Here is an 11,342-nt window from a genome sequence, read left to right as displayed (position 1 = left end):
AATAAAAACATGGGTTATCTGTAATGGGTTCAGTACATGTCAAAAAGAAGTCAAAATATAAAATGGAAAAGAACACATTTTGTATGTGACAGAAAGAATACAGTAGGCCCTTCTTTTTGATAGAGAATTATCAGGATAAAGACAAGGACTTTGATCTTATTTAAAATACTAACATCCTGATTTAAATGAATACATGTTGGTCATGAGTGAATGGAAAAAAAGAGAAAAGAATGTGGGATGGTGCAGGTCCGATTCTTCATTGCACACGTCACTTCTCAGCTGGGCCGTTTCCCTACCCCCACTGCCGTCTCCCGGATGCTGTTCTCTCGCGGCAGGTCCTTCTCAAAGCCACATGAGCTTTGATTATTTCCGGGGTGATATCCGGGTTGAAGGAGGGTCTGAGTACAGTGTTCTTTTGGGGGCAGTTGGAGTGGGGGCTCTTTTATAACATGAAAAACGAGAAGTCCCTTGGGCAGGAGGTGTTAAGAGACTCCTCAGAATTTACAGTCACAGAGATTGCAGTGTGTCAGGTAATACACTTCAGCCACAATCCTAGCAGATTCAAAGCAACGCAGGTATCTGTGTTGAGGCGAAGCTTTGGAAGGAGGTTAGCAGAAAGCAGGCCTACCCACTTCACCTCCACCTACTCAGAAGGCCATGACCCGTGCTGAAGGAGCTAACGAAACAGCCTGGATATGTCCCTCTAGGGACTCCACTCTACTGCAGGCACGCACTGGGCGTGGAGGCGCCAAGTTACATCTGTCCACGAACGTGGAAAGCAGGAGACGCTTTGAGAACTTTGTGACCATAAAGACAGCCAACAGTTGATCACAATCAACTCTCAAAGCTAGAAGGAACCGTGAGACATTACCTCATTCATTTCTTTGCCTTCGGCAAAAGTAGCATATCTAAGCCACCCCATGACTTCAGAACACAATTTATGGAATATAAAACAAATACCCATCCCCACTTCCCTGGACAACCAAAAAACAAAAACTTCCATAGGGGAGAATAAAGATTTCACAACTTTTCTTCTACAAACCATTTTAATTGTATGCTCGTTGCCTACTTCAGAGTCTGAGAACTCTGGGACTTGTTCTTAAAGCTCTAGCCCATTTTCATCAATCTAACTTCAAGACCTTGCCCCAAGTGGGAGCGTCTGGGTTCAGTAAGAGCTGGAAGCTGAGAGGCAAGTGAGAAGCCATAGGGCTGGGGGATCAGTCAAGCGGTCCAGCAATAGCCTTGAAGCCTCTTGGTAGCCATTCCCATGTCCACTGTTCCTGTGACCTGCACCTGCCCCCTTTCCACCAGCAATCCCACCAAATCGTTCCCTGTTCCTAAGAGACACTGTACCTAGACAGAAGACCTCCGCCTGCACGCTAGGGTCCCTGAAGATCTACTCAATCCTGAAAGAACCAAGTGTGGAAGCTCTTCCCTGCAGATTTGCTAGTGTCTGCTCCGAGGAAGTTTCCAGCCAGAAACCTGTTCATGGAGAAGCCCTCCTCCTCTGAGTTTCCTGCTCCTTTGGCATTGTCAGCTCCAGAGCAGGTGTTTACCTTTGTCTTTGGAAACAATGAACTTGTGAAGTTGTGGCTTGCCATGTGATTTTGTTGAACATAGAGGCAGGACCACATCAGGAACCGTGAAATCTCAAGCAGAGATTTGAGAGGAAAATCAATAAATAAAGTCTGTGGTGCAATTCCCTTGCAGGAAAGGGCGTGGAGGGTGGGGTGGGTTTACCAGAAGGTTTGGCAGTCTGTTTCGAAGGAACAGGAAAAGTGCAGCCATATTCAGAAAAGCAGCCTTCGTGACATCCTCCACCAGGCCGATGTCTTGGAAAACAGCCAAGGTGAAAAAGTTGTTGAGAAGTTTTTTTCTTCCTTTGTCTGCCAGGACTGCTGGAAATTCAGACAGGGTCCAGGGTTCTGGTTTCTAAGAGTGTGGCCCGAATGAATCTGCAGTTTCCAGGTGGGAACAGAGAACTTGGATTGTTTTCTCTTCCACGGAAATCTGGCTATAGTTTTTTTTTTTTTTCCCTGTTCTATCCAGAACTTGTGTATTGGACGATCCGGCTCACATGTGCCCAGGGCCAGCTTTTTGATAAATGATATTAGAAAGGAGGGCAAAGGGGCTCATTCCTCTACTTCAGAGGTTCCTTTTCCAAAGGAAGCAAGGTCTACACACCAGTAACAAGCCGTGTACCACCACCAAGTCACAGAAATGGATATGCATGCAATTGGTGTGTACATCCCCACTACAAATGGCATAAAGAGAATTAAGCCAGTGGGATCCTACCCTTGGCCCTCTGAGTAACAACCAGTTCTGGAGTTTCCTGACTGATCTCTGGTGACTGAGTAACTCCTTCCTTGGTCTTCAAAGAATCTGTGACTGATCTCTGACTACACAGGGACACCCATCTTCTTGGGACTGCCTGGGCTATGCGAGGCAGAGGTGGCTGTGGCCGACTCCTCAATAGAGGTACTGAGGTCCAAGAATTCCATGATGATATCCCCAAGGCAGTAAATCAAATGCCTGAAACAAATGCACAAGGGAACACAGTGAGGGGTCAGGCTGCAACACATGCAAGAACTTGTTCATCACATTTAACGTCTCTTCTCCATTCATTCCCTACTGATAAGTCTGAACTTCAACAGCTTGATGAAAACTCTGCCACAAAACAAATGCTTGTTGAACTAACAGGGGCTATGATCTCAAAACAAAACAAAACAAAAAACCAACCTAGCAGTAGTACTTACAATTTATAAAATTCCATTTATCATTCCACTGTTAAGCTACCACATTAGCAGTCAGCACTGCTCCTAAGAACTGTGGGAGAAAATCCCTGTGACCCCTGATTACTAGGGAACTCCTGAGTACATTGTTACTCATCACAGTTACAGGCTATCCTCCAGGCAAAAAGGCAAGGCCAGGACCCTTGAGGGGCACAGTAAAATAAGGACAGAGCCTCTGGGACAGAGTTGGAGTTACCAATACATGTTCCCAAAAGCACTGCAGTCAGGGGATGGGATTTACTAATTCTTTAGTATTTACTTCATCCGGCAGCTCTGATCCTTTTATCAAATTAAAATCTTACTACCTGATCTACCACACTAAGCAAAACCCACTCATGATATTAACATCAACCACACTTTGCTATGGAGCAACAGGCCATTGCTGAAAGTCATTATGTGCCTGTTCTACATAGACCGTGCCATGCTCCCCATGTCCCTAGGGGCTGGCAGATATCGGAAAAGCCTGGGGGCTAATGGCATTTTTAGCAGCTCACGTGGGCTTTTATGCTGAGTTCTTCCAAATGCCAACACAGCTGGTCCAATAGCAGCAGGTTTTCTCTCGGTGTGTGCGGCGGCCCTGCATGTCAGACTCTGCAGTCAGAGGCCCAGAGCAACTGAGATAAATCAGGGTGTTCACGCACTCCCTGGATACCTCTTACAACAGAGATGCCTCTGGCGATGCTGACACTGGGAACAGGGGTCCCGGCCTACCTGTTGATCAGGGGTTGCTGCAGTGACTCCAAAACCAGACGCCAACTCAGCCGGCATTTGCTCACCCCGAGGGCTTCTACCACAAACTCTGATGGCGAAAAAAGGATGACATGTTTGTGTTACCACTGAGGTCTTTGCATCTAAGGATGCTGTTTCTTCAGGATCTCTGCCAGCATTATACAAACCTTCAAAGTACACAAATGAAATTAAAAAAAAAACACGGAAAATCAAAGAAAAAGGTTTCTTAAGTTAGGTGTCTAGGTGAAAATGGGCTTCAAGATGTAACTTTGTAACTTGCCACTAATACGCAGGCAAGCAGGCAGGCAGGGTGGAGGAAGGACAGTTAATCCAGAGTCCAGCTCACTACTGCTCCCTGGTCACCACAGTGGGCAGCAAACTGCTCTCTCCCACTTCAGTAACGCGGTGAAAAAACAAAGGTTCTCCTTTCCAAGCTGTTTTCCTCACTGCAGGAGACTTGCCTGAGCCAAATGCCGCAATTTATTACGGCTGAGCTTCCATAGGACACGCTGCTTTATTTCCTCATACCAGAACTAGCTGAGTTGGTACAAAGCCTGAAGTCTTCACAGGGCAGGGATAATCAAGCCCTGTTTCCATAGGTCTGCCCAAGTGTTTGCCAGACTTTCCCCTAACCTGTGCTGTGGTGTGGCTACATCAATCCCTCGCATGTTCTCGGCATCGTTTGAGTGAGGGCTCAAGGAGTCAGGCCCCGGCATGGCACGAGCCCGGAAGTTAAGCTGCCATCCCACACTGGAGGATAAGTTGGTCCCGGCTGCTCTGCTTCCAATCAGCTCCCTGATAATGCACCTGTGCAGGCAGAGTCAGGTGGCTGGTTACCCACATGGGAGACCTGGATGAGGTTCTTGGTTCCTGGCTTTGGCCTGGCCCTGCCCTGGCTGCTGCTGACATCTGGGGTGTAATCAGTGAAAGAAAGGTGGATTCTCTCTCTCTCTCTCTGTCCTCCTCTCCCTTCACTGTCACTCTGCCATTTGAATATATCAATAAATTCTTACAAAAGCAACTGCAGTCCTTATCATTTTCCTATTTGCCAGAAAAATGGTGAGCTAGCAGGTTTGGACTCTAGAGTTCACCAAGAAGCATTATCTTTCATTGATGGGAAAGAATGTGGCGCAATAGTGGCAAAGGAGGAGGGGCGGCAGTACTATTAGCACAGTCAGTCCCGTCAGTGCAGTTGATTACCTGGCAGGATTTCCATCAGGGTCTGCAAAGCCTGGCTCTCGGCAGCCACTTTCTGTTCCTGGGTCCTCACAGGCCTGGAAGATTTGGGCAGAACTCCGCCTGGCCAGATGGATTCCTGAAGCAGTCGGAGGTACTGCACCCAGTGCTGAGGGCAGGTTAGATTCGTCACCTGTACCTCCAACCACCTGTGGCAGGAGAGACAAGAAAGCTCAGGTAACTCTGAAGGCAACGGACTGTAAGCTTCATGTTCCCCATAACCCAGCTCCCTATGTTGAAATTCTAACCCTCAAAGTGACAGGACGGGCAGGTGATGGGGAGGTGCCCTGGAGGTAACTGGAGGTCCTGGTGGCAGAGCCTTCATGAATGACGTGCAAGATAGAGCCCTCCCCTTTCTGCTGTGGAGAACAAGAAGACTAGCTCTATAATGCAAGCAGACCCTCATGAGACATCAAGTCTGCTGGCATGTAGATCTTGGACTTGCCAACCTTCAGAACTGTCAGAAGTACATTCCTATTGTTCACGTCACACAGGTGACTACTGACACTTGACAAACCTATGCCAGCAGGAATCAGGTGAGTGATCAGCACCAGATCCCAGGTGAAATGAAGCCAACTCAACCACCGGGATCCTATCATCTGACAATGAGCGACACTCATCACAGCATTACTCACTGACAGCGACCACGCATTCACTAGAGGTTTTCTAGAACCCAACACTAGAAGTTGTACCTACACCCTTTCCTGCTCTGATCCAGCAACATAACTCTCTTAGTGCTGTGAACATACAGCTCTGGTAGTTAAGGTTTATTATTATTATTATTAAACACAAATTTCCCTCGCCACCTCTGCTGTATTTCTTTGTTTTTTTGGGTTCCCCTGTCTGGTCCTGAGGATGTCTTCCACCTGCTCTTTGCTCATGGTTATCTCTAGTAACTCAATTCTGCCCTTCCAGCAAACTCTGCTTCAATCCCATCTCCTCCAACAGACCTTTGCTGCTTGTCCCAGCTGGAAGTGCCTCCCTGCAGCTCCTCTGGCTCTTAGTTCTACAGTACACATTTGGAAGTCACATCATATTTGACTTTGGAATATGGGTTATTACTTCTCTTGTGATTACAGCTCTTTCTTCATTTCTTCCAACAAGTTACAGAGTCTGAACAAGTTCTGTGTCTCGTACTTTATGAAATTTCCCACAGTGCCCAAGAAATAGTTGTGGACTGACTGGCAATTGTTCATGCCCTTATTAAAATGAAAATTTCCTATTCCATCTTACTTTAAAAAAAAAAGTATCACAGAGGGGGTAGATACATCCAGAAGACCCAGGAGTCTCACATTATTCTTTATCTGTCCTTGCATCTTCTCAGAGTTAAATGGTCAGCGGGAGCAAGATTGTCAAGGGCCCTTGTTCTGCACTGGTACGGATGCAGGAGCCACAGACAGATGCTAAGGCCACAGCTACTCCTGCCCAGAAGATCCTGTTTGTACCGCACCACACGGTGGTTCACGCCATCACTCCTGTATCCAAGTTGCTTGTCGCCTATCCAAGAACAGAGGGCCTGCCAAGGCAAACTTTATTTAACCTCCACTCTGCCAGACAGTCTGCATTCCACTCAAGCTGGGCATTCCGGTCCTGGGGGCTGTATCCCCCAAGCCCAGGGCTCAAAAATGATTCTAAGAATAGGAAGCCTGAAAGGTAACAGCAGGGCAAGAATGACAGGCAGCGCTGGAGATCAAGAGCGGCACAAAGCCTTGCTGTCCCCAAATAGCCATCCGATTGAGCTGGCTATTATTAGGGCTGCAACTCCTGTTCACAGGGCTTTTCATTCAGCGAGCCTAAGCTGCATGCTGAGAGGAATCCAGCGGCAGAATTCCTCCTCCTGTTTATAGAAGTGTGTCACCAGGGGCAGGTGCTGCAATGACCTCATCAGGTCCTCTGCAAGGGATCAAGTGACCCGATCTCCTGCACCTTTGGGTGAGGTGAATGTTGGTGCCAGCATCTCATCTACGTGATGTGAGGGACAGAGGCAAAGTCTTGCAAATCGAATCTTTAAGTTCTCCAAGGACTCTGGAGGATCCCGGCATAAGGCATGTTCGGGGAGAATTAGCTGTAACTCAGACGCTCACTCCTACCTGCAGGTGAGAAGCCGCCATGCCCTTATTTCTACACTCGACTCAATGCCCAGTATTCAAACTCTTTAAAGCCATCTTAGCAGCAACAGAATCCTTCCTCAAGTAAGTGTGCTATTCAACAGCAAATGTGGCTACCTCTGCTTCTGCCCAGGTATGTCTTAGCAGACACAAGTTCTCCTGTTTTGAAATAACACTAATCCATCCAGCAGGGGTAGGACCTCATGCTGCATTATGGTAAGGATGGCCTGTCCTCTTTGATTCAATGGTGGCTTACATACATGTTGGGTGCAAAATGAATTTTAGCATGTGGTCAAATACAAATTTACAAATTCATACAAATCTGTGACATCTTACTAAACTCTAAACAAGCATGTTGGGAAGAATGAAAATATGAAAGCTGAAACTAAATACCTTAGGTTGAGGACAAGTCAACGAATAAAACAGATCTATGGGAGCTAATAAGCAAACCCACCTGACATGAAAGGCTGAAACTTCCAGGTAAAGTATGAACTGCTGACAGAACAAAGACGTTGTCAGCTACTGAGACCTGAGGCACCAAGCTAGTCCAAAGGAGGCCCTAGCTGTCAGCCTATCCAAACGGGCAGAAAGGAGACCAACCTGAGGTTTACAAGGTGGGATGAACGCTCAGGAAGCAGTGCCTACTTCCTAGGACCTGCACGGCGTCCACATCCCTTGCTCGTTCCCACACCCTGCAGGTGCAGTGTGCAGGCTGCAGGCTTGCAGCACAGGGGATTTTAACCACTTGGGATTTAAACACCTGCTCGCTAGCTAGGCTTCTCCTTTGGTCCAGGCATTCCCTGCCGCACTGCACTCAGGACACAGCAGCTTCCTCCTGGATGCTGAAGCCCAGCCTGGTGTCTCACATTCCAGGCAACCTCTACTGAAGTCGTAGCACAATAAATCAGGTTCACAGAATTGCTGAGAAATAGTACCTCATCACGAAGAATGAACTCTCCAATCTGGAAGGAAAAGCACAAAGGCCAGACCCGAGACCACCTCTCCCACCGCTGAACAACTGCCCTGCACAGATCTCTGAGCTCTGTGAGCCAGCTCCTCAGGCCTGCTTTACTATTGTACAGGATGCCTTTCTTGGTACAGCACGCTTTGCTTAACACCTAGAAGGAACAAAATGCCAACTGAAAGTGGTGAGGGTTTCCTCATCTACTGCTCTTTCCCCGCATCCCTCTCTGCCTTACCTTTCTATCCTCCATAGACTATCTATACACATCACCAATTTGCTATCTGACTTCACTAGCTTACTCCTCCCTAAGTTACCTGGAAACAAGGAAAGAATATAGGTTCAGGAGTGTTGAATACCCCCGAGACCCAGCCCCACCAACTGCCCTCATCCATCTATTCCACATGTTGCCTTTCTCTTCTTGACAGGGGAGCAGGCAAGTTAAAGAGAGATCTGTGTCCCTACAGCTCCCTTGAAGCCAAAGGCACAGAGTTTATGTGTCTGGACTTTGTAGTACATCGTGGGAACTCTGCCGGCATCAAGTTCTAGAATCTGCTGGTTCCACTTACTATTGTGAATAACAGAAATCTAAAGTGTCAGACACATGCCCACAACCTTCCCACTGCTTGTTACAAAAATAATTAATCATTTACTAAATACAAATACTATTGTTTATGTAATACAAGATGCATGAGGTAAATATGCTGAAATAAATAGGGTACAGAAGAGCCTCAAATAGCACTAGTTTTATTTTCACTGCTACTCCAGTTATATTTGATATTTGAGAGAGTGAGGTCTCTCAAGCATCCTACCTTCATCCCAAAGATAGAAAAGAGGAACAAAACCCTAAACCAGATCTGTTCTGCAACCCATCTCTGAATCCTTCAGAGCCCACGGATGCCTGCTCACCCCAGGGGCCCAGATATAAAATGACAGGAAAACAACAGACTGACACTGAGACCTCCAAGAGCCTTCCAGTTGTCAGACAAGGAAGGAGAGTGAGATTAGGGCTTGTTACTCCACAGTGGACACAGGTATACGCCATGTTCAGGGTGATCTGGTTGGAGACAGCCACGCACGGAGGACTGAAACAGTGAGTGGCTCAAGAGGAGACAGTTTAATACTCTAGCTTAAGATGGCACTTCAGAGGTCAGCAGAAGGTCACTCCCTATCCAAATGACACAATCAGTTCTCACAAGGCAGGGGACAGGGCTTTAGGGACCATGTCTAATCTGGTTAGCTGAATTCCCTTCACTGGTCTACCCGTGGCCCAGAAAAGGAACCCCTAGTCAACAGGAATTAATGGGGAAATGAGAGAGGTAAGACAACGGTGGAATCATAAAGCAGAAAACCTTCATAAACACAGTGACAGTATCCTAACAGAAGAGCCAGGTCTGGTTCTGAACAACAAAAAGGAGGAGCAGGTCAACTCCTTAAAGTTTCATTCTTCACTGAGCTGCTCCAATGCAACCAGGCCAAGGGCACTATGCTTCAATCTCAATGAAAGGTAAGTGCAGTTTAAAGAGCAAGCAAGAAAGAACTGTGCTGATGCTCTAGCTCTCCAGACAGACCTATGGTGGAGCATAAGTACCGATCATTTCAGCAGGATTTTCAAGCGGGTACTGAGCTGGCCAGGTCATGTTCCAGAGGATCACAGGGGTTGCCCTGTGCTTTGTGAAATATTCCACAGTATCCCTGGCTTCTCCCATCCCCTACCCAAGCCACTAGCTGTGATGATCAACGCTGCCTGCAGATGTGGCCACACACATCCTATCCCTGAGGACAAAACGGCCTCCAGACATGGCCACACGTCCCAACTCTGAGGACAGAATTGTTCTAGGGAATCATTCCTGTAGGCTGAGGGTCTTCTGCATAAAACATATCAGGGTACTGACTTTCACAGTAATTTAAAAACTGGTTGTTACAGCACACTATTTTTCAAATCACGAGTGGCATACATTAGAGGTCATATAATCCATTTGTCATTTGTGACAACGTTTAAACAAATATAAAAAGAAATAGAATAAAAATGTAAAAATACATTTCATGTTTTGGGATACATATGTATATACGAAACAAATACCTACATGTATGCTTGGGTCTGTGTATATGTGTATATATACATAAAATATATTTATTATCAAAGGTTGAAGTGTTAACAAAAAAAGTTAGAAACTTGCTGACATAAAGAGTTAAGGAATTGCAAACCAAGTGGGGATAACACTGTAGCCACATGTTTGAGTTTCCTGGAGCCACTCTCTGCCTCTATCCATCCATGCCACTGTGAACTCCGAGTGCCAAAACCCATGAACACCGTGTCCTAAACCCTTGGCCACATTCCCAGGAGCAGTGCAATCAACATCCTAATCTAGAAGGCAGGAGAGAAAAAAGGTCTTGGGGTGATGGTGTGGACTCAGGGCATCTCCCACTAAACAAGCTGTTTCACTCCAGATGAAAGGAACACTTCTCTTTCCCGATTCCACAGGACCCAGCCCACCAACTGCCTCTGTCTTCTGGTCACAGTTGATTGTGGTGTTCACAGGTGCTTCTCCCCACCAGCTCTAGCCTCTCAGTTCTGCAACCAGCCAGCCCATCACTCAGTGGTGCTTGAGGAAGCTTAACATTGCTGTCCTCTGACTGTGTCCTGGTCACTCTCTTTCCTTGCCCTGTGTTGGAAAAGGAGGAGGCCATGAACTCTGGGGGCAGGAATTGCACCTTCTTTTCCCCCATGGCCATTGGGAAACTCTGTGCTTAGAGCATGCACAATTTCTTCTTGCACTTTTGCTTTCATGATATGGAACCTTTAAACCATGAGCTTTAAGGGAAGAAGACCACCTGCCTGGCATCACAATTTCAGACTCTGATTTCAATATTTATGTATCTGCTAACAATCTGTTTTTGTTTTTGAGTAGTAATGTACAAGTTACAGATACAAAATTAACATGCGACAAAAACTGGATACTCCTTAATGAAGGAACTGTAAGAATCCTCTGTTGAGCCTTCAAGGACTTTCTTTCCAAACTTACTGTTGCCACACATGCAAACTTTAAGAACCAAAAAAGCAGAATGGATTACAGAACAAACTCTGAGAGTTGGAAGGAAACTCAGAGGTTACCTTATCCAGTCTTTTTCCAAAGCAGAAATCTTCTTTGTAATATCAAGGCATAAATAAGGGCTCAAGCTGACGAATCTAGACACCTAAGTCTTCATCTTTGTTCTGTCATCTGTCAGCAATGTGGCCTTGGCAAAGCTGCTTAATTACCCAAATGGATAATTATAATTCATTAGAGATGCTTTGGAAACACTGGAAACCCAAGACTGCCTCCTTACAAGCCCTGGTTATTGGTCATTGTTTTTACCCTGTATAGTTATCAGAAACGAAGCCAAATATTTTCCAGTAGACATTTTACATTTTTAAATTCAACTACTGTTTCTCACCAAAGCTTCTTGTGTATGAGTTATAATCTAACCTCAGTCAACCTCAGAGCCTGTACCCAGAAGACACTAACATAAGAA

General features: G+C 46.2%; 1 protein-coding gene across 2 annotated transcripts in view; it reads right to left on the bottom strand.

Moving 5' to 3' along the window:
- Positions 1-1,027: 1,027 nt before the first annotated feature.
- SNX19 (sorting nexin 19) overlaps positions 1,028-11,342 on the bottom strand; it is a 37,357-nt gene continuing 27,042 nt past the window's right edge. For both annotated transcript variants that reach the window (XM_040992657.1, XM_040992658.1), the window contains 3 exons: positions 4,722-4,906; positions 3,504-3,591; positions 1,028-2,532 (listed from right to left, as the gene is read on the bottom strand). In XM_040992657.1, the coding sequence (XP_040848591.1) occupies positions 2,400-2,532; positions 3,504-3,591; positions 4,722-4,906 (406 nt within the window). In that variant the 3' untranslated portion in view covers positions 1,028-2,399. The remainder of the gene's footprint in view (positions 2,533-3,503; positions 3,592-4,721; positions 4,907-11,342) is intronic.

This window comes from Ochotona curzoniae, unplaced genomic scaffold (genome assembly GCF_017591425.1).
Source record: "Ochotona curzoniae isolate NIBS_2020 unplaced genomic scaffold, NIBS_Ocur_1.0 contig_832, whole genome shotgun sequence".
NCBI lineage: Eukaryota > Metazoa > Chordata > Mammalia > Lagomorpha > Ochotonidae > Ochotona > Ochotona curzoniae.
The sequence above is the reverse complement of the archived record's forward strand: the minus strand, read 5'-3'. Positions and strand labels throughout refer to the sequence as shown.